At 45.2% G+C, this 23,907-nt stretch overlaps 1 protein-coding gene across 1 annotated transcript in view; it reads left to right on the plus strand.

Moving 5' to 3' along the window:
- ANTXR2 (ANTXR cell adhesion molecule 2) overlaps positions 1-23,907 on the plus strand; it is a 135,442-nt gene that overhangs the window by 73,576 nt on the left and 37,959 nt on the right. The window contains exons 14-16 of the mRNA XM_033160830.1: positions 1,677-1,772; positions 4,030-4,197; positions 5,644-5,724. Coding sequence (XP_033016721.1) covers positions 1,677-1,772; positions 4,030-4,197; positions 5,644-5,724 — 345 coding nt within the window. The remainder of the gene's footprint in view (positions 1-1,676; positions 1,773-4,029; positions 4,198-5,643; positions 5,725-23,907) is intronic.

The raw sequence follows: 23,907 nt of genomic DNA on the forward strand, positions 1-23,907 counted from the left end.
AGCACGCCAGGCACGCCTATCCTTCACTGCCTCTCGTAGTTTGGCCAAACTCATGTTAGTAGCTTCGAGGACACTGTCCAACCATCTCATCCTCTGTCGTCCCCTTCTCCTTGTGCCCTCCATCTTTCCCAACATCAGGGTCTTTTCTAGGGAGTCTTCTCTTCCCTCCATGCAGCAGGTCTGGGTAGGCTTATCTAACCAAAAATGTTTTCCAAAAGTGCTGTAAAGAGTATGGTGAAGGTGCGTGCCGGATGTCAATAGGCAGGGAGTTCCAAGGTGCAGGTGCTGCTACCCTAAAATACAGATTTTTTTACAACAACAACAATTTATTATTTATACCCCGCCCATCTGGCTTAGTTTCCCCAGTCTCTCTGGGTGGCTCCTAATCGAGTGTTAAAAACAATACAGCATTAAATATTAAAAACTTCCCTAAACAGGGCTGCCTTCAGGTGTCTTTTAAAAATAGGATAGCTGCTTATTTCCTTGACATCTGGTGGGAGGATGTTCCACAGGGCGGGTGCCACTACTGAGAAGGCCCTCTGCCTGGTTCCCTGTAAGCTCACTTCTCGCAATGAGGGAACCGCCAGAAGGCCCTCGGCGCTGGATCTCAGTGTCCGGGCTGAATGATGGGGGTGGAGACGCTCCTTCAGGTATACAGGACTGAGGCCAATACCAAATGTGAAACCGGTATTATGTGTCATTTGTAACAGTGCCAGGTATCTGAAGAAGTGTGCATGCACACGAAAGCTCATACCAAGAACAAACTCAGTTGGTCTCTAAGGTGCTACTGGAAAGAATTTTCTATTTTGTTTCGACTATGGCAGACCAACACGGCTACCCACCTGTAACTAGTGCCAGTTATGCAGATCAAAGTGGTAGATCTTGGGGGTAAGGCCATCTCTCAAATAAATTAGTCCCAACTTGCCAAGGGCTTTATGTCATGCTGCGTGGAGGAAAAAAAACCCACAACTTTAAACACGTAGCAGAGTTCCCCGAAAATAGACCAGAGGCAATTGTATTTCATCCAGCAGAGCTTTACTGCTGCTGAAGGCAAATGAGCATAATGGTCACAAATCCAATACATTCAGGATTGGCACAGTCCATAAGAAATCCACTTGCAGCAGACTTAACTTAAACTTAACAAGAACTTATAATAAGACCAAACCTTAACACGTGTAGCATACAGAACACCACAATAGAATGAAGGGATAGAAAAAGAAAATGAGTAAAACCCAGACTCCTCCTGGCTTGACTATTACAGTCCGCACAACCTTGACAGAAAGATAACAGAACCGGTTTAAACCAGCTGTTCTCAGCTTCCCAGAAGGAATAACCCAAACATCAGAAACCTACTGCCTATTTCCTTTACATAGAAAGACACTTTCCAGAACACTCTTGAATTAATCAGAATAGGAAAGAGCTCTACACATCAGATCAATACTTTCTGTGCTAAGAAAAGAAAACTTGAGAGTACACAAGGTGTGGTCTGCTGGAGAAAGGCTGAGTTCGGTCAACCCAAAGCAGACAGTTCCCCCATCTCCTATTTTCATTAGATCCCGTTCTTCAGAAAAGGCCAATAGCAGGTTGGTTGGAAAAGACCTCTAACCTAAGAGCCATTTGTTTCCCTTTTAAACAAACACCTCCCCTTAAAAATCTGTTTTGGGTTTTTTCCCCAGGAAGAAGAAGAAGACCCCTTGCCTAACAAGAAATGGCCAACAGTGGATGCTTCCTACTATGGCGGGCGAGGAGTTGGAGGAATTAAAAGAATGGAGGTTTGTTTTGTCGAGCCTTGAGTCGCTGCCGCTCGAGATGCAAAGCTGTGAGACGCTAGTGGTGTCTCTCGACTTTGCCTCCGATGCTGGCAACTGTGCGCCGTGTCACATGTTACCATGATAAGCCGGGAAAATGGAAGTGCTGCTCTGCTCCTGCAGTTCTCCAACAAAGGGGGAAATGTGTAGGAGAGAGGGGCTAGAGGAGGAGAGGGAGCTAGAGGAGGAGAGAGGGGGTAGAGAGGAGGAGAGAGGCCTCTTACTGGAACCACTCAGAGTAGACAATAGTGAGCTAAATGGACGCAGTATGACGGAGACTCCTGTGTTCCCTTGCAACTGACCCTCCTTGTTGCTCTTCTTCGCGGCCTCCTACTTGGGACCTGGACAGGACAGGGATAGGGAAGCAGGGGTCGTTGGGTGACAGCTCTCCTCACCATTGGCCATGGTGACTGGGGATGATAGGAGATGGAGTCATACAACATAACGCAGGTGTCGGGAACCAGCCAGCAGTAAATTGCACGGAGTAAGTGAACTCTTTATTAGAAAAACAGGATCTGTCAGGGTGCCAGGTCTAATGTGCACAGCAAGTCTTTTTCAATAGCCCCACTATTGCTGCCACTCTGATCCAGTCTCACCCATGTAAGCTGCAGTGATGCCAGGGGTCAGGAGAGTGGGTCTGCCCTACCCTATTGGATGCTACTGGATAGCAGTTGTGGCTCCAAAACATCTGGAGGGAGCTAGAATGGCAAAGGCTGGTCCAGATGGATCTTGGGTTGGTTCCAGCAAGGCTCTTCTTGCAGCTCAAGGAAATCTTATGTGTTAGTTTTAGAGGTCTGTAGATCATGGTTGCTTTGACCTCACTCACACAATCTGGTATGTGATTTGATGTCAAGTTGGATTTTTAAAGTTAAAATGGGCTTCTTTTTTAATATTTTTAATTTTTAAAAAGCGTCCCTCAGTTGACTAATTTTTAATTGTAGCCAGATTGACTTACTTCCCCTGATGTCAGACTTCTTGGAATTTCCCCCTTTAAATTTATTCGTAGGACAGTTTTAGGCATCTCTCCACAGATTAGGGAAGAACTGATTTCATCGGTTTCATTTCTTCAGGGCTTTGAAAAAGAAAAGAGAGAGAGGCTTGTTTCTACAACTGAATGCAGAAAAGAAGAAGAGAACAAGTCTTTTCAAGACATGTTAAAATCCTTTTGGGAAAAAATTACAGTGTCGTGTCAGTATTCTCATTTGCAGGCCATGTGTATCAAAAGCTCCTATTCTTCCACAGCTGGTGCAGTGTAGTGGTTAAAAGCATGATCTGCAAATCCCATGAACTCATGGCAGGAGGTGGTCTGGCTTAGGCAAGGCACTGTCTCTTAGCCCCAGGCCCCAAATCTATTTTATGTGGGTGGTCATGTTGGCTGATGGTCCAGTGCTGCAGCATCCGGAATGCGATGGGATTCACTTCTGAGTAGATATACTTGGGATTTCTCTGTAACTTAGAGCAGGGGTCAGCAAAATTTTTCAGCAGAGGGCCGGTCCACTGTCCCTCCCACCTTGTGGGGGGCCAGACTGTATTTTGAAAAAAATTATAGACGAATTCCTATGTCCCACAAATAACCCAGAGATGCATTTTAAATAAAAGGATACATTCTACTCATGTAAAAACCACGCTGATTCCCGGACCGTCTTTAAGCTGGATTTAGAAGGCGATTGGGCCGCATCCGGCCCCTGGGCCTTAGTTTGAGGACCCCTGACTTAGAGCTTAATAGAGAATTATACTTGAATCAGTACGTTTGTTTTTGCAACTGTAAGGTTCCAATGTGCATGTGGCTTAGCATGAATGGGCAAACATGCAGGTTGCTGGATTAAAGATGGCCATAGTGCTTCTTCCTTGGTTCTGGTTCTGCTGCTGCTGCTGCTCCACCATCAAGGGCGAAGCCATAGTTTGGCTTAAGGTTAAGTTTGAACCCAGGTGTGTGTAACCAATGTTTGTTCTTGCTTTACCACTTGGGAGAGACTTGGGATAAGCCCAGGTTTGGGTGTAATGGTAAGCCAAAGCATGGCTTTGCCCTGGCAGTGCTGCAGGACCAGGGGAGGAGTGCTTTGTCCCAGATCATTGGTCTGGGAGTCCACCTGTGGGCTTGTTTGCAGTGAGCCATGGTATGGCTTAGCTCTACATGCAAACTGGGCCACCTTGACTACTGACTTGAGCACCGTGTGTCCATACACAAGGCCGCTCTGAGAATGGGTCTTGCTTTCTGCAGGTTCGCTGGGGTGATAAAGGGTCGACCGAAGAAGGCGCCCGACTAGAGAAAGCCAAAAACGCTGTGGTGACAATCCCTGAGGAATCTGATGAGCCATTTCAGCCTAGACCTCCGAGACCCAAGCCTACCTCACTGCCTGCTCAGGAAAAGTGGTACACGCCTATTAAGGTACACGCCGAATCGTTTGTCATTGAGAGCATTGAAAGCAGTGTTTGCTTTGCAGTTGTATAATGGGGCAAATCAGGGCTGAACGGCTGGGAAGCCTGGGGAAACCAAGCCCCCATTTATACTAATTTAAGACCACTGGGCTAAACAACATTGGCAGTGGGTTGCTGGGAGGGTAGTGGAAGCCCCAGCCTGTGACATCTGGAGGTATTAGGAGCCTTGATTGTTGAACCAGGCCTCCTTCAGATTAGCCCTGCTCATACTCCAGCCAAGGGATAGGGCCTGACCCTATCAAGGTGCATGGAGCCAACTAGATATCTCTTGGGAGAGGGAACTTGTGGCCCTCTGGATGTTCTTGGACTCCCAAATCCCATCGTGGTCAGGGATGATGGGTGTTGTAGTCCAACAACACCTGGAGGGCAACACATTCTCCCTCCCTGTGGATGTTAAAAGCATCAGTGTGTTAAGGAAAGAGCAGCAATTGGAAGGCGTAGAGTTGGGAAAGAAGTGTGCAGGGCCTGAAGGCTATGGTGGAACTGAAAAGAGAAGGTGCAAGTTGCACCCACCCCAAGGCTGACTGGAGGGGAGAGTATTTATTATTATTATTATTATTATTATTATTATTATTATTATTACTACTACTACTACTACTACTACTACTACTACTACTATTATTATTATTAGAATTTATATACCACCCTATACCCGGAGGTCTCAGGGCAGTTCACATAAAAAGATCACAGTATATAAAATAAGAATAAAAGCAATAACCCAATAATACACTCCCCCCCGCAAAAGAGCCACATTTTAAAAGGGTATGTGCCGGAGCGGTACCTATTTATCTACTTGCACTGCTGTGCTTTCGAACTGCTAGGTTGGCAGGAGCTGGGACCGAGCAACGGTAGCTCACCCTGTCGCGGGGATTCGAACCACCGACCTTCTGATCGGCAAGCCCTAGGCTCAGTGGTTTAACCCACAGCGCCACCCGTGTCCCCCTTTTATAGGCTTAGGTTTTTTAAAACTACTAGAAGTAAGCACCTGCTTTGACTAGACAAACTTCATTTGAACAGAGGAGAGTTTGGAAAGTCTTTAGACCAACGAGATGCTTAATTTTTACTTGGTTTTCATATGTGCATGCAGGTGTTTTTGGGGTTTTTTTTTTTTAAAGTCCCTTAAAGTTAAAATAGTAAAAGACCTGAACTTAGAATTTCCCACTCATTTAACACATTGTTAAGAACCACTTACTTAATCACACATCGCTGGCTCAATGTGTTCCCATTAGGCGAAATTTATGCCTTAATAGCATCCCATTTAAGGAGCTCTCATTGTCCTACGGTGTCATTTGGCGGAAGATGATCCCTGAGACATATCCAAGGACGGCTAATGATTCCGAGAACTGCCGCCACGTACGTCAGCTAATCAAAAGTCCTCTTGGTCTCCTCTTCGCAGGGTCGTCTCGATGCGCTGTGGGCTTTGCTGAGGCGGCAGTATGACAGAGTGTCTTTGATGCGACCGCAGCAGGGAGATGAGGTGCGTGTTACGTGTTTGCGTGTGTTTGCTGTGCTGTTCACCACTCTCCACAGGGCTCTTCCCTTTTGTGTATGGAAAGATGGCCTACATAACTTCAGGTCCAGAGTTTCAGTCAAGGTTTTTTTCCCCATCCCTTCCTGGATATGCTTGAAGACCAGACCAGACCAGACCAGACCAGACCAGACAAATATTTATTTGCATCAGCCACTAGCCATAGCAGTAAAATAAAACACAGTTGTACTGAACATAGAGGTAAAGGCTTAACTATACAAAATGTCGTACTTTTCTGTCTATAAGACGCCCCCATGTATAAGACACCCCATATTTGGGGGGACTCAGATTTTAGAAGATGGGGGAAGATGGCACAGAGTTGTTGAGCTTTTTTTGGGGGGGATTACCCAGGGTGGTTGAACTTTTTTGGGGGGGGGGGTTGCCGAAAATCGCTCACCCCCACGCGCCCTAAAATCTGCCTCTCATCTGTCTCCTCAACGGCAGAAGCTGCAAATCGCCCGCCCGATTGCCTCAGCCTCAGCCAAACAACACCATCCATTGTCACAGCAACCAATAACACGCCCACCCTATGCACTATCCATGTATAAGACGACCCCCACTTTTTGGCATAATTTTAAAAGAAAAAAACCTAGTCTTATGCACAGAAAAGTATGGTACATTCCAAAGCTTTAAATCAACAATCAAGTAATAGATCTTATTCTAATTGCCCCTGCTATTTATTTATTGTTTTAAGTTTCTGCTGTCTCCTGGTTATCTTGATCTGCTAGACACAGTAGCGATGGTTGAGTGACCTGGCATAGATATTAGTAGAGGCATAATAACGCCACTCCTCAAATCTTTATAAAGAGTGCAAGCTAGCAACACGTGAGCTGCTGATAGTGAAGAGCAGGTGCTGTGAGCCGCTAGTCTATGATCGCCTTCCCTTACAGCCTTCCAAAATGGCAGAGAATGGCTGAAATCCAAATCGCTCCCTGTGTGACTTACGGCAGTCTGCAAAGGGAGACTTGTGCCAGGGCTAAAAGTGGACATTAAGCTTAGGACTGAGTCCCTGTCTTTCCCCACTCCCCGAAGCCTATAAGGGGGAGGGCATGGAAATCCCATTAAATGGAGGGCCGTAGCAAAGAACACATTGCATGCCGTTAATATAAATCAGAGGGCTGTGACTAATTAGCACCGTCTTTATTTACCGGGACTTTATAAAAGCACAAGAGCAAGGGACACCTGATGAATTTGTTTTGCCTTTTCTGTTAGCTTTATACCCAAGGCTTGTTGATCCCAAATAGCATGGCAAAATTCTGGCAAGGTTTTGAGTTAGTGGGAAACTGACAAACAGGAAATGTGTGTGTGTGTGGGGGGGGGAAACAGAGATATTTACAGAATTTATTTGGCTGTCAGTGCTAAATTTGATTATAGCATTTGACTCGCAGAGAAGATGACATGAGAATGCAGATGTGAGAGGGACTGATGAAGAGAAAGCCAGCATGTTTGGGTCTTTGTTAAATTGCCCAGCCACCTCCTATCCAAAATTCTAATAGAGCATGCATTCAGTGTTTAGTTCATTCATCTGTTATCTTACCCGTTCAATACATTTTGATCAGTTAAAACAAGGCAACAGACTCTTGAATTTATTTTTACTTGTGCCTAAACCCTTTTTGTGACTGTTCACTTCTGGATCAAGCAAGGAGTTTGGGTGCTTGCCAGTAGAACAGCATAAATATTGACCGCTTTTTAGTTGACTTACATACTTGCAAGTACGAGGTGGTTTCTGTAAGTTACTTACATGACAGGGAGCAAAAAATGGACTCTCGTTTCTTAAGGCCACCAGGAGAGAAGACTTTCATTACCTCTAAAACAAACAGCAGCCAGCATTTGATTTGTGTGGGGAAAAAATCAGAGAGAGAGAGAGAGAGAGAAAGAGAGTTGTAAACAGAATCTATATTTTGGCTGCTGAACACAGCGCTAAAGACAGTTATCATCTTTTGGGTGTGACTTGTGGTGTTGCAAGAACACAGCTTCTGCCTGGGTTGGGGGGGGGGGAAGCATGTTTTAATCCCCTGAAGGAAAATTTGCTCGTTTATTCCTCAGTTCAGATCAGTACCTCATGCAAGTGTGAATCGGTAAGCAAAACCACAGTAAGCAAATACAACTGTCACGCTGAACAGCAAGCGAAACGAAACGGGCTCCTGTCATCTCGTTCCCCTTTGCCAAAGAAGCCCCATTTGAATGCGAGTTTCTGATGAAATAATTGAAGCTGAAGCATAAAGAACCAGAAAGGAAAGGGGCCCTCTCTCCCGCCTCTCCTTTCTGCAGTTCTTTCAGACACTTAAGAGCGATGCTGGCCCAGTTTGAGGGCCACCCGCCGCTGATCGGAGAGGCTTTGATTGTGGACGGCACTCCTGGGAGTCATGAATTTTTCATCCCGCAACCGGCGAGGTGAGGGAGGCTTGTACAGGTGTGAGCTAGCAGGTTGTTGTCGACATCTGTTCGGAGCAGAGGCCCAGCTCCACGCCAGCCTGCAGCGAGGCTTCTGGGTTGTCGGCAGATGTAGTTAAGGGTGGAAGGAACAGTGGTTTTTGGTCTCACATTTCCTGCCCGGGGGGTGGGGGTGGGGGGAGCCCTGAAACACGAAAGGTAGAGTGGGGGGCGGCGGGCGCAGCTGCGCTCCCAAACATGCCCGAGGCACAAATAGAAGAGATCTAATGTAGTTTGACTCTGTTGTGGTGGGGAGATGGAGAGAGGGAGCCACTTCAGAGACAACCTAACGTGGCAACATCTGCCACCAAGTTTCTAGGGACTGACAGGGGACAGCAGGTATGGATCGAAGTCTCCACGTAGACAGCCTGCATTAAGCTGTGAACTCTTTTGAAGGCCTTCCATCAAACGTGCCGGAGTCCTCAGCAGGAGCTGGGTTTGTTTTTGTGCTTTCTCCCCCGTTTTTCAAAGCGGTGTTTTGGGGTGGGTGTAGATTTTTTTTGTGTGTGTGTGTGTTTATAAATGATGCATCACCACACACCCTCACCGTTCGTTTAAAGCCGAGAGAGAAAGAGGGGAGAGGAAGAAAGGGAGACCGGCAATACTTTTGGGGTTGTTCTGTAAGACAGCCAATTAATTCTCAGAAGTGCTTCTTGAATTTAATTGAGGTTACGTTCACCTTCAGACCACATCGCTACAACCGAGGCAGCAGCCAGAGTGTTGAAACGTTGTCACAGCGACACCTTGTCACACTGTTGCAGGAGATGGTGTTGGCTGCCCCCCCCCTTCAGTGCTTGTTGTTCAAGGGGTTTCGGGTAGCAATAGACAGAAAACTGGCACAGCTTTCAACATGCGCATTCGGCTCCTTTTGCTCTTTATCTAAGCCAGCTCATGCATTTTGATTTATGAGTCCAAGACTGGCACACAGACTCATACACCACTCAAGGTTTGTGTGTGTGTGTGGAGGGCGTTATTATTATTTCCCCCGCTTCCTCTTAGGTTTTGCTGGCTGTTGAAACTTACTGACACTGAAACTTACCATTGATCCTGAAAAGTCACAAGCATGGTGTACTTTACGGTTCTTTTGAACTCAAAATGGATTTTTCACTACCCTTCAGTGTCACAGAAAGTGCCAGTTTGCTGGGGTCTAGCAGAATTTGGTTCAGAATCAGGGCTTCGTTTGAGTTGGCTCTAGAATTAAAATAGGAAATGGATCCTGGTGGATGCAGGTCATTTTCTGAATGCAGTGGTGGAGTTTTGAGAACCTCTTGTTACCAAACAGGCTTCAAGAGCAACCTGAGAGCCAGTGTGGTGTAGTGGTTAAGAGCGGTAGATTCGTTATCTGGGGAACCGGGTTCGCATCTCCACTCCTCCACATGCAGCTGCTGGGTGACCTTGGGCTAGTCACACTTCTCTGAAGTCTCTCAGCCCCCACTCACCTCACAGAGTGTTTGTTGTGGGGAAGGAAGAGAAAGGAGAATGTTAGCCGCTTTGAGACTCCTTCGGGTAGTGAAAAGCGGGATATCAAATCCAAAATCATCATCATCATCATCTTCTTCTCCTTCTTCTTCTTCTTCTTCTTCTTCTTCTTCTTCTTCTTCTTCTTCTTCTTCTCCTCCTCCTCCTCCTCTCCTGCCTCTTGCAAAGCATTCTGGCATGCCAGGGCCAGTTGCAACTGAGCACAGCAGAAGATAAAGAATCAAGCTTGAGTTTCTTGATCTGTTTCTTTACACAATCAAACTGCAGAGATTGCCATATTGAGGCTGCCCCCTGCCTACGCTTTACCAGGAAACCCCAGGCTGGTTTCTTTTGCTGGCTCACTTCATGGGCAAGGGAGTCAGAGCTCATTGGTAGAGCATCTGCTTTGCACATGTAACGTTCAGTGAGTGTACAGTCTGCGTACCTAGCAGCTGAGCTTCACAACCCAGCAAGTATATGCCCTTTCACACAAACACTTGTAGAGACTGCTGGCGCCTGTGTTTGTTTTAATGTGTGAACAACCCTTAACGCCACACTCCCTTTTTATTCCCAGTATCCAGTCAATGAAGTCCCAGTGCGCGCACAGAGGTACAGAAGACAATCCAGAGGTACAGGTGACAATCCAGACAATCTGGATTGTCTTCTGTAGCTCTGTGTGTGCAGAATTTGGCGCATTGGGCATTTGGTTCTTCCCTTGGGAAGACCAACTGTGTGTGGATTGTGTTTGAGGGCTCAAGGATGTCTTGGGACCATTTCCTGAAAGTGAGTCCATATGTAGTGACCGCTGCCAAGGAGGTTTGACCCTGATCATATGACCAGCCCCCTTGGTGTGCAATGGCTGCTTGAACATGCTGCATCCTTGAGAAGTGGCTATTGCTTGACCCTAAAAAGACTGCAGAGAAGAGTTACAGGTGGGTAGCCGTGTTGGTCTGCCATAGTCGAAACAAAATAGAAAATTCTTTCCAGTAGTACCTTAGAGACCAACTGAGTTTGTTCTTGGTATGAGCTTTCGTGTGCATGCACACTTCTTCAGATACACTGAAACAGAAGTCACCAGATCCTTAAATAGACTGGAAAGAGAAGTGGCTGGATTGCAACTAATCACCAAACTTAAAACCATGGAGAAACCTGGTCTGAACCAAGACATTGGATTCTTATCTCATTATACATAACAAAGCTATCTTTAGCCATCTCACCCCTTGCCTTTCCCTGCAAGACTAATTGCAGCCGTTAAGAGTCGTCAACAGGTTTTCCACACCTATCAGCTGATCACCCATTCCCACCACCCTTCTGAGTAATACCCCTCCCCACTCCCTCACTATATTTAAGGATCTGGTGACTTCTGTTTCAGTGTATCTGAAGAAGTGTGCATGCACACGAAAGCTCATACCAAGAACAAACTCAGTTGGTCTCTAAGGTGCTACTGGAAAGAATTTTCTATTTTGCAGAGAAGAGTGGGAGACAAAATTGTTTCTTACAAATGGTGAAGGGTACAAATATTGGCGGCCAGTCACAAGGCAGCAAATGTGATGAATCCTTGGGATGTGCTGTGCCATACATCCTGCTGTATAGAAGCATGCAGGTGGGATCCTGTCTGCTCAGGAAGGTGAAGCCCCCTTTCTCTTCCTGTGTGCACAGCTAATTTCCCTCTCCCCATTGCAGCTGTCAAATATTAACTTGGCTACATTGCAAAGCATTAGAGGACTGGGATTGTTTCGCGGTTTACCTTGGCCCTCTCTGTTGCAGCGCATTGCCAATATTTGATATAGCCATTTCTCCCCCCCCCTTTTTTTTGCATTCCACCAGGATGCCCCGCTACGAGGTAGATGGGAACAAAAGCAGTTGCGTTTTAATCTGAACGAGGCTGCCAGGGAATGAGACACCTTCCATATCTATATATAACTATGCTCCATCATAAAAACGCAAACTCCCTGATTCCAGCACAGCCATTATGACCTGTTGGGAACTGACGTGGTTTATGTTAATGCTGCGTATCTCATTAGTCTAGTTTACAGAAGGGCTTGCTACCCTCCCAGAAACAGCAAGCAGAAAGCTGACAGTTTAATTCAGTTGCTCCTCTCCAGAGGAGACGTGACAGCTTTAACTGTCTTGTGCACCCAGATTTATGAACTAGTCCCGCCGCTCTTAACCAGATTAGTTCCTTTTCCATTAACTGTAGAAAATAGGGCAGCTGTCCGAGCGGCTGGTTGTAAATTCGATAATGTCTGCTGTGTTAATCTGTAGGTTTTTCAGATGGAGAAGGCAACAGATAACAGGATTAAAGTTTCACGACCCAAGGTTTTCACAGCCTGTGCAGGGGGCACAGGGGGGAGGGGCAAGGAAAAGAAGGGGGGGGAGAGACACATACAGAGAATGGAGAATGACACCTGTCATTAATCTTAATTGATTGCCAAGAGGTTTTAATCTGGGTTATTAATTAGGGAAGTCCTTAACGCACTGTCCGCATAGGAACATCAGATGCTCTTTTGTGGAATATGATGCGCTTGTATAGACACAGGATTTATTGACTGACAATATATTTTAAAAGTCCATATTGCACTGGGTTGTTTTTTTTTTGTGTGTGTGTGTGTGTGTATGTATGTATGTATGTATATATATATATATATATATATATATGCATGTGTGTCTGTATACACACAGAGAGAGACATAGTGAAAGTTACAATGTGGTGATTGTCGACAGTCACATGTGAACGCTGACAATCTCAGATGGATTTTATGAATGACTGAAAATAAATATGTTTACCCGCTTTTTGGACATGTTCCAAGTAAATGCTGACAATCATATCTGGGTGATTGTTAAAACTTAACACTGACTGCACGCTGATGGTGCTGTGTAGATAATGATAAATATAGTTTGGGATTTTGGATTACAGATTTTCACAGTGAACTAGATGCACCTGTGCTCTCATTCATGCACACCATGTACAACTGATGTAGCCACAGCTGAATGGAAGTTGTAGTAAAATGCTTCCTTAAAGGGTTCTGTATTTATTACTTGCCATTTTAAAGGAAGGCGTGTTCCACTTTTTTCAATTCTCCCCCCTTCTCTCTTTGCACCTCCAAAATTCATGCACACATTTTTCTATTATATAACATTTTTCTATGCATGTATAGAGATGAACACATGTATTCGCGGAGCTGTCACCAGCCCATGTGCAATATAACTATTTGCATAAATCTCTGTATTTAATTCTCTCTGTCAGTAGCTCCTGGTAACATAACTTGGCGCAGCTACTAGCATTCGGGACATCGCACGTTGCTTAGCACCTTAAATGTTAGATTGGGCGCATCAGTGTTAATAATCTGGACCACACTGTTGTAAAGTCTTGGCCTGCAGCTTTCAGTCTAGAACCAGGCCCATCTCAGGCCAAGCCGAATATTGTTACCCTTTGCTGAAATGAAAACACCTCTTCCACCATTACCTTGAGAGAACTGTGCAGGTTCATCATCTATTTCATCTCTTTCCCATGTAACTGTCATGCAAGGCATAGGTGGTGACTAAGGTAACACTTCCTTAGCAGAACTGAAACATTTTTGTTTATCGCAGAACATGGAGATTTGCAGAAAAACATTGCTTTTGACCAAATACTCCCCAGCCTCAGAAATCCAGCCACACAATGAAAGCTGGAGCTAAACACAAATGGTAGCCTTTGAAATCTCAGCAGCTGTTGAGTGCAGGAGCTCTGGAATTGCTGGAAAGGGGAGAAATAGCAGAACCCTCCAAGTGTCCCTATTTCCAGGGACAGCCCCAGATTTACAGAAGCCATCCCGGTGTCTGATTTGATCCCAGAATGTCCGCTTTCCCTTAGGATAGGGCTATGCAACCTAAGGCCCGTGGGCCAGATGCGGCCCAATCACCTTCTCAATCCGGCCCGCATATGGTCCGGGAATCAGCGTATTTTTACATGAGTAGAATGTGTCCTTTTATTTAAAATGCATCTCTGGGTTATTTGTGGGGCACAGGAATTCGTTTATATTTTTTCCCAAAATATAGTCCGGCCCACCACATGGTCTGAGGGACAGTGGACTGGCCCACGGCTGAAAAAGGTTTCTGACCCCTGCCTTAGGACATCCCTGTTTTCATCGGAGAAATGTTGGAGGGTATGAAGTTGTGCGGTCGGTCCCTGAACCAAGGAGATAAGTAACTACACAGCCTTTAGAAGACACCTGAAGATAGCCTTGTATAGGGAAGTTTTAAAATGCTTATTGTTTTGTTATGTTTTTATATATGTTGGAAGCTGCCCAGAGTGGCTGGAGCAACCTAGTCAGATGGGTAGGGTATAATTATAATTACAGTGGTACCTCCGGTTGCAGGCGGGATCTGTTCTGGAGGTCCAGTCAGATCCCAAGGTTTCCGCAACCTGAGGACTGATTCTGTGCATGCGCAGACCACTTCTGCACATGTGCGCACGGCGAAACTCGGCAAAATACTTCCAGGTTTGCCGCGTGTGCAACCTGAAGTTTGCGTAACCAGAGGGTTACGTAAACGGAGGTTTGACTGTATTATGGAATGGGACACCCCTGTTTTCATGGAAGAAATGTTGGAGGCTATGAAGCAGCGCTATAATAAATTTGGACGTTGTGTGTGTGTGTGTGTGTGTGTGTGTGTACACACACCTTGCTTTACAGCCCTGCTAGGACAAAGACCACTTGCATCACTGTGTTTTTTTTAAAAATGCTGTTTATGCAGAACCCTTAAGCTTTAATATTTGGAAGCTTAAAGATAGAAACATAGTTCAGAAAGAGGAAGGCTTTCAGCTGGGCACTTGTAAAAGAAGAAGATATCATTTTACCTCACCTCATCCCTTCCTTTTATTGTACTCCTATAACTCTCAGTGATTTTATTATTTTCACAATTAATTTTTGCATGCTCATAGCCTGTATTAATGAAGTACAGTTTCATTAAGATATTAAAAAGTAGGAGGGGGAGGGAGAAATATTAAAGAGTTGAGTTATTAACGTTTTCGAAATTACCGAGTGCGCCCACCAAGTAAGATCTGTGTCGCCTTAACTTCTCGAGGCGCCGTTCTTAGGCGCGTTGTGCATCTTCCAAGAAAGGTGGTTTCTTTTTGTGCACCTTTAAAAGAAACGCGGTCATAAGGACCAACATTTTGTAGGCGTTTTAAACCCGTAGGAAACAATCCAGTGTAGGCGGACATGAAAGGAAGCTGAATGTTGTGAGATTCAGGACAAAAGAAAGCACTTCTCCATGCAGCACGGTATACCCAAAGGAGCATCTCCAGCCCCATCGTTCTGCCCGGACACTGAGGACCAGCTCTGAGGGCCTTCTGGCAGTACCCTCACTGCAAGAAATGAGGTTACAGGGAACCAGGCAGATGGCCAGCTTCTTGCAGTACCCTCACTGCAAGAAATGAGGTTACAGGGAACCAGGCAGAGGGCCTTCTCGGTGGTGGCGCCCTCCCACCATATGTCAAGGAAATAAGCAACTATCTGACTTTTAGAAGATATCTGAAGGCAGCCCTGTTTAGGGAAGTTTTTAATGTTTGATGTTTTATTGTGTTTTTAATATTCTGTTGGGAGCCACCCAGAGTGGCTGGGGAAACTCAGCCTGATGGGCGGGTTATAAATAACTAATAATAATATTAATAATTAATATTAATATTAAGAAGAAGAGTTTGGATTTGATATTTCGCTTTTCACTACCCGAAGGAATCTCAAAGCAGCTAACATTCTCCTTTCCCTTCCTCCCCCACAACAAACACTCTGTGAGACGAGTGAGGCTGAGAGACTTCAGAGAAGTGTGACTAGCCCAAGGTCACCCAGCAGCTGCATGTGGAGGAGCAGAGACGCGAACCCGGTTCACCAGATTACGAGTCTACCTCTCTTAACCACTACACCACACTGGCTCTCATAATTATTATTATTATAGCACATAGATAAACTATAGAACTTGCTCCCCCAGTGGTGATCACCAACTTGGATGGCTTTCCAAGAGGATTAGACCAATTCAAGGAGGGTAAGGCTACCAATGGCTACTAACCATGGCAGCTCCACTCTACACTTGATCAGCAATATGCCCCTGAGCTCCAGTTCCCAGGAACCCCAAGGGCGGAGAATGCTGTTGCATTCAAGGTATTATTTGAGGGCTTCCTATGGGCATCTGCTTGGCCACTGCGAGAACAAGACCATGGACTGGATGGGCCTTGGGTCTGATCCAGCAGGGTCTTGTTGTATTCTTAAACCGAGAACATGGGGAAAGGCTAGGATAAGTTGAGGAGGGTGTCACAGTGTCACCTAGGCTGCTGCAAGAGCGACGGAGGTGAGCAGCTAGCTGGAAATCTGGTCCACTTAGCTCTTCATGCTGGACAGATGGATGGCCATCTGTCATGGATGCTTTAGCTGACATCACTGCATTGCAGGGGGTTGGACTAGATGACCCTCAGGTACCTTCCAACTCTACGATTCCATGACTAGATGGACTCTTGGCCTGATCCGGTAGGGAACTTAGGATTTCAATCTGGGATGGAATATTCCAGGAGAAGCGGACACTGATGTTCTGAGTCTGGGAGCCCTAATGTAATTGATGAGGGTCAACTGGGTTTGTATCAAGCCAGCAGCCACCAGGGGGTTTCTGTAGTTGCCAACCGTAGTTGGTCTTTCTGGGGTTTTCCGTAGAGGCTTGCTGTGTCAGCTGGCAGACAACCACAAGAAAGCTCCATTCTTTAAGTAGATAATAGAGTGGTACCTTGGTTCTCAAATGCCTTGGTACTCAAACAACTTGGAACCCAAACACTGCAAGCCCTGAAGCAAATGTTCTGGTTTGCAAAAAAAATTCAGAAGCCGAACATGCTCTGTTTTGAGTGCCACACTTCCGTTTTTAGTATTACGCTGAGGTCTGTCTGTTTTTGCTATTTATTTTGTGTGTGTTTTTTTGTTTTTGCGGCATTTTTGTTTTGTTTTTGTGACTGTGTGCAACCCAGTTCAGCTACTGATTGATTGATTGTGTGACTGCAATACATTGTTTATTGCTTTCGTTTTATGGGTCAGTGGTCTCGTTAGATAGAAAAATTGTCGTTAAATTGCTGTTTTAGGGGTTGTTTTTAAAAATCTGGAACGGATTAATCCGTTTTGCGTTACTTTCTATGGGAAAGCGTCCCTTCCCATAGAAAGTAATGCCCCAGCCACTCTGGGCAGCTCCCAACAAAAAATAGTAAAACCACAATACAGCATCGAACCCTAAACGCTTTCCAGAACAGTGCTACCTTCAGATGTCTTAAACATCACAGAGCTGTTTTCTATTTGACTTCTGCTGGGAGGGCTTTTCGCAGTTCCATAAAACAAAGCAGTTAATTTGCATCTTACCAATGTCTCATTCTGCAAGTGCCTTTTATAGATATCGATGAAGGAAGTGCAGAACGACTTACAGTTTGATAAGCAAAGAGCTACAGTCCCACAGTCGCAAAGAAACGATTTAATACCTTATTTCTTTAATACCTTATTCCTTTAATACCTTATTTCTCAGTCCCTGTTTACAATAACGTGTGCCGGAAGTGAAATCAACAACGAATGCGCCCTTAATTCACAGCCTCGCTGATTTAAAATTTACCCTCCGCAATTAAAATTGGCCCCCACTGATTAATGAACTGAAACTTTACTTGATTGATCTACCAATTAAAGGTTTGCGGGTTTATTTTACGCCCGTGGGAGAACGTCAGGAGAGATGGAATCAGACACAAGCCTTCCCTGCTCCCCCCGCCATGTGCACCCAACATCCGCCCCCCGCCTCCCCGAAATCATCCTCGGCACGGGCAGCAAAAGATGGGCCTGCATGAAGGATGGGGTGTGACAGATCTTGTTGCCCATCTTTTTATTTCCATTTAACTATGTCAATGTTCTTAGCATTTTTATGCTAACAAATGCTCCCACTTGACAGTTTGCGTCGCAACCTGAATGCAGCTCAAACATTAAGGTATGCTTCCCCCCCCCTTTTCTTTTTTTTTACTTAAGCAAAACACAGAGAGGGTGTATTAATTCAATTACAGGTAGCGCTGCTGCCTCCTGTCACTAAATATAGATATAGATACATATGACTTGCCTCGTGTTGGGTCACCCTGAAATGGATTTTTTGGCAGTGGTGGACAAATGCTAAATGAAAATCAATCGCTTCCATTTAAATGGGCTAGCCATGCTGCCTTTATTAAATAGTCTATGGCAGGCAGCTAACCTAATGATAAGGAGCAGCTTAACCTTTGACCCCTGAATGCTATTTAACATAACCCTCTGAGGACAGCGACCTCATTACTCTTATTTGCCTCTTTGACATGGCATCCGTTCTCTTCTAGCTAATACTAAGGGATGGCTTTCAATAGAAAAGTTAGATTTTAATTTTTATGCCTGCATCTACACCTTTTTTCTGTTAAGAGGGTGTTAATAGTTGAACTTCTAAGATTGAGGGGGAATCGCAGCAAGGAATCCATAATATATGGTTTTGACACTTCATGAAAAGGGGGTATTGGCTTTTAAAATCTTTTATCAGAAAATAGAGCTGTTTGTGGGTGATCTGGGAGGCTGTCAGTCTTCAGCCTTTTGGTGACCGGTTTCAAATTCTGCTCGCTGATAGTTCGCCTGCAGTATGTACACCGTCGGCCTCAGTTCTTCAACTGGAAATAACAACAGTTTTCCTTAAGAGATTGTTGGAAGCGTGAAGTATTACAAAATGTAACTTGAGGTACCAAAGGGATTATATAAATTATTTTTAGTATTTACAGTGGAACCTCAGTTGTCAAACATAATCTGTTCCAGAAGACCGTTCGACTTCCAAGGCGCGTTTGAAAATGGAAGCATCCACTTACGGGTTTTCGGCATTCGGGTTCTGAATCATTCGGCTTCCGAGACGCTCGAAAACCGAGTTTCCACTGTATTTATTGTGTGCCTCCTACTTCTTCTGCAAGGCACTCAGGCAGGTGTGCAAATGGTTGGTTGGTTAGTTAGTCCTAACCCTCCTTCAGTGAAGGATAGGCGTGCCTGGCGTGCTCTGGTCCATGGGGTCATGAAGATTCGGACACGACTGAATGACTGAACAACAACAACAACAACCCTACTTACTTGGGAGTAAGCCTCATTTAATTCAGTATAATTTACTTCTGAATAGCTATGGTTAGGAGTGTGCTGTTAGTGAAATGGTCAGAAATCGTAACGATGTCTGCTGAGAAATAAGTCCCATTGAACTCAGCTGTGCTTACTCCCAGGCAAGTAACGTTAGGATTGCTGTGTTAGCTGCAATTTCTTAGATGCTTTTTCATAGACACACACACGCGTGCATGCACCTCTTATAAGTTTATCCAAGCTGCATTGCCCAAGACCACTCAGTGAGTTTCAAGACCTTACCATTAAAATTACAAATGTAGTCTATAAGCCAGAACTACAGTAAGATGCATAGGTAAAGGTAAAGGGACCCCTGACTGTTAGATCCAGTCGCGAATGACTCTTGTCTTGTTTAGCTGCCCGTTTGGCAGTTATCATAGAATCATAGAGTTGGAAGAGACCACAAGGGCCACCCAGTCCAACCCCCTGCCAAGCAGTTGGAGCAAGGCATCCAGGAAGGGGGCTGTATTTGATGTAAATGCCAGTCTTCTATATCCTGACCAGGATAGGATTGTGCAGATTCACCTGTTGTGTGATGTCAACCTGAGTCTTCCATGAATTAATTTATTTCCAAGTTTGACTCACCATTTTTAAACCTTACTAAACAGGAAATGGTTGGATGTTACCTTGGTTGATTTGCATAGATCTCGAGGACAGGGCTGTCATTTCTGTCCAGCCAACTTTGCATCAGAAGAATGGGTGACGGGCGGGCGATCTTTCATTAGTGCCACCGTTTTCGCATTCCTGTTCAGGGGTCAGAGTTAACAGCATTGGGTCAACGTGTTAATAGACACCGGGTCCCATTCATAATGTGATATAAATACATCTGAGCGGACGGGGAGACATTACATGTGACCGATACACTGGGTGGAAACGTTCCCAACAGCAGCTTCTGATATGTTTTCTGCTGCTGTCAGTGCATGGACTGCACAGATCATTTTTTTAAGAAATAAAACATGCCCATCTGTAATCAGACAAAGTATTGCAGAGGTTACAGCGCAGCCAGCGGTTCTGCATTTCTTTTCCCAGAACTGCTGAAGATTAATATTTTAATATTTCTAAAGTGCTTTTGAAGACCGAAGCACTGTATAATAAAAGGAAAAGGAATTTAAGACATATTCTGCCCGCAGGCTTACATTCTGCAAGACAGGGGGAAAATAAAGGAAAGGGGAGGAAGGGAGATAGGTGTGGAGTAACAAACAGAAGCTTGGGGGCACAGGCAAGGCTTCAAATAGTCTTTAAAAACAGACAGTGCTGCTTGGATATCCAGTGGCAGGTCATTCCATAGATAGGCGGCTGCGATATACCAAGTCAGACCATGGTCCATGTAGTGTTGTGTGGCCTACACTGGCTGGCAGCAGCTTACCGGTATTTCAGAAAAGGATGTTTTCCAATACTGCCTAGAGATGCCAGGAGTGGTATCTGCAGGACCATTTGCTTGCAATGTGCAGTCCCTACAGTCATCATCAGGGAAACGCCCTCCCATCAGATGTCAAAGAAATAAACAACTACTACTGTTTGAGCTTCCAAACATGCTATAGGCATGGGTCACAGTAGTTTGTCGGTTTTTGTTTTTAACATGCTCCTTCATTGGAGGACTTTAAACAGGGTTTCGGTGGCCACCTGCCAGGGATTCTTAAGCTGTGATTCCTGCATTGCAGGGGGCTGAACTAGATGGTGCGGGGGGGGGGGGGGCTTCCAACCTTACAATTCTATGATTCATCCTCATAAATTCATTCCACTCACCATGTTGCAGTGGGCTCCTGATCCAAAGCTCTAGCCCTGATTGTGGTTGGTTCTGTGAACTGAGACTTAAAGGTAAAGGGACCCCTGACCATTAGGTCCAGTCGTGGATGACTGAGGTTGTAGTGCTCATCTCGCTTTATTGGCCGAGGGAGCAGGCGTACAGCTTCCGGGTCATGTGGCCAGCATGACTAAGCCGCTTCTGGCGAACCAGAGCAGCGCACGGAAACGCCGTTTACCTTCCCGCCAGAGCGGCACGTATTTATCTACTTGCACTTTGACGTGCTTTCAAACTGCTAGGTTGGCAGGAGCAGGGACCGAGCAACGGGAGCTCACCCCGTCGTGGGGATTCGAACCGCCGACCTTCTGGATCGACAAGCCCTAGGCTCTGTGGTTTAACCCACAGTGCCACCCGCATCCCACATGAACTGAGACATAGCCGGAAATAAATGGTGATAGTTCACAGATCAGCTTTTGCCCAAGAATGCAAATTGAAGGAAAGGCCTACTACTCCACGTCTTGAAGTGAGAGACGGAAGCAATAATGGTTGTAGCCTTGAAACAATGCTTTGGGAAGTTGTGCTTTTGGCGGTGGCGGGGCATTGCGTTCAACCTTTTCCCAGCATCTGGGCCAAAGCCACAGCTGTACATTTGCAGGTTGACTCGATGCTAAGCCTCCCTTCCTGTCGAAGGAGCCTGCCTTGTCCTAAAGTGACAGCGAGAGCAATTAAGACACAAAAGGAAAAGGCAGCAGGTTTCTTAGGGTTGCATTGTGTGAATAAGAGGAAGTGATAAAGAATGAAGGCAGTGATGGCATCTGACGTTTTTGAAAAGATGATGCAAACACCAACTAATGAAGGTTAGAGAACCCAGGAGAGGATGGAAGGATTTCTCAACAGAACAGAAGCCTATTAGTTCAGATAGGTATATTTAGATTTGAAGGGGGGGGGGGGAAGAAACAGAGGAAGCATGATGATATTGAGGCATCTTGGGACACATGAGACATGTTATAAATGTACATCCCCCCCATTATGTTTTTTGTGGCTAAATGTTGATTAGAAGAAGGATAGTGGTAATGAGGCTTACAAAACGGCATGTGCATAACCCACAAGCAAACTACTTCCGTTTTCTCAGCACCTACCGGCAGATTATGTTGGAAATCTTGCCTGATTTTGAATTGTGGCAATTTATTGTACGTTGCCTGTCCTTCAGTATTCTCAGTTCATATGGGGTTTTAAAGATCCCGGATGTCTGAGCAGATGCACTTAAAAAATAAAATAAAAAACTTGAACCACACTCCATTATGGGCTTTGTAGTCTTGAGACTGCGAAAGCCATTTTTGGCTGTCATTTGTTTATGTGTGGTTCACGGTTCCTTCAGTAATAAAATCACCATGAAAATGCAGAGATTGTAACCATATCCATATTATTATTATTATTATTATTATTGTTATTATTATTTCAAGTCAGGTTACAGCAAATAAATACACTGCTTAATTGTCCCAACCTCTATGTAAAATATAGCGCTGTACAGTCATACCTCGGGTTATGGCCGCTTCAGGTTGTACGATTTCAAGTTGTGCACCGCGCCGAACCCGAAAGTACCGGAATGGGTTACTTCTGGGTTTCGGCGCATGCTCAGAAGTAACGACCCGCGCATGCGCAGACACGGCGCTGCGGGTTGCGAACGAGCCTCCCGCACAGATCATGTTCGCAACCCGAGCGTCCACTGTACATTAAAATTACCGATAAAATCGGGTGTTAAAAACAAGGTGACTTAAAGCTTTTCCAAACTTTAGCAGTCTGAAAAAAGTGTACTGTTATAAAATACAATTCCATGTTAAAATACATGTCAGGTTTACATTGGTGTAAGAGGCTTTGTCACCATGAGCCTCCTTAGGAGGCAGAGTCTACTTGTGAGGAGGGAGGCATTGGAGAAGACTCAGCTTTGCATGGCCCAGCTGAAGAAGAGCAGTGCAGATACTGGACCACAACCACCTAATCCTAGAAGTGCAACATTGCCATATCATCATCATTTTATTTGTATGCCGTCTTTCCACAATTAAAACAATGCTCAAGGCAGCTTACAATATGAAAAACAATTACATAATTACAAACACAGCAAAATAGTCATAAAAATAAATAATGCATTAAAAACTACATAACCAAGCTGAACAATTTCCACATAGAAATGAAGATACAAAAAGTTCATATCAGTAACAACAGCGAAAACTCCCAACTAAAACTTCTCCCCAAATACCCCAGTCCTTGCTGGGCAGCAGCCGCAACAAACAGACAAACATTATTATTGCGGATAGTAGCCATTGATGGTCTTGTCCCCCATGAATTGGACAGTCCCAGTTGCCTTCTGCGCAAGAGACAGTCCTATGGGTCCGTTACGATCTGGGGTCGGGGGGCAAGGGCTGGTGGAAAAGTGAGGGCATCCCATAATGCCTTAAATAGTGAAGCAGCTGGTAGCCGGAGACATGCTGTAGCAGGCAAGCATATGCGCTGTAAAGGGAAGTTCAGCATCCTAGGGAAGATTTGCAACGAACGAAGGGTTTTGCATTGTCCAAATGGCAATTAATAACCATGCAATGTCTTTCTTCCCGGGACTGAGCTCTGCCCGGTTCGGCCTCAGTGGAGCCGGGATTACGGCAGGCAGGGTCAGCTCACCTGGGAGAGAGAGACAGCTGTTACGGCTGACTCCAGCCTTGTCAGCATTAATGGCCTGCTCTTGACACCTCATCCCAGCCGTCCTTGTTTCACGTACGATCTATTGCTTTCAAATAATTACTACCTGTCATCCTCCATTTAACGGACATTCTCCTCTTAGTCGGCCCGGACATGTAAGTGACATGAGATTGTAGCTAAAGCAATATCGGTTAACTTCGCTTTTCCGTCCTCCCTTCCAGCACTAACCAAACCTGGTGTGGGCCGATAGGAATTTCCACTTGGCTGTTTGTCATAGTAGGAAGTCTTTACTCCTTCTGTTTTGTCATGTACAAAGCATTGCTTTTTTAAGTAAATCAGTGCACTATTGTATGGTATGATTCCCCCCCCCCGCCCCAAGATAAGGAATGAAAGCCTAGAGATGTTGCCTTGCCTGTGTCTAGCTTGAAAGTTTGACCAAGGTGGCAGGTGCAAATATCTATTGCGTGTTGAGGTCCCCAACCACCCTCCAGTAAATAACTCACACCAGAAACATTAATTTTGGTTTGGTTTTTGGGATAAATTTTGGCCACAACTTTATTAAAATACAAGATATGTGAGTGGTTGCGTAGGCATTGGTTTAGACTATCTGACCCACTGGGGACAGAACTGACGACCGTCAGTAAGGGAAGGCATATT

The sequence above is a fragment of the Lacerta agilis genome, chromosome 9 (assembly GCF_009819535.1).
Source record: "Lacerta agilis isolate rLacAgi1 chromosome 9, rLacAgi1.pri, whole genome shotgun sequence".
Classification (NCBI taxonomy): Eukaryota; Metazoa; Chordata; class Lepidosauria; order Squamata; family Lacertidae; genus Lacerta; species Lacerta agilis.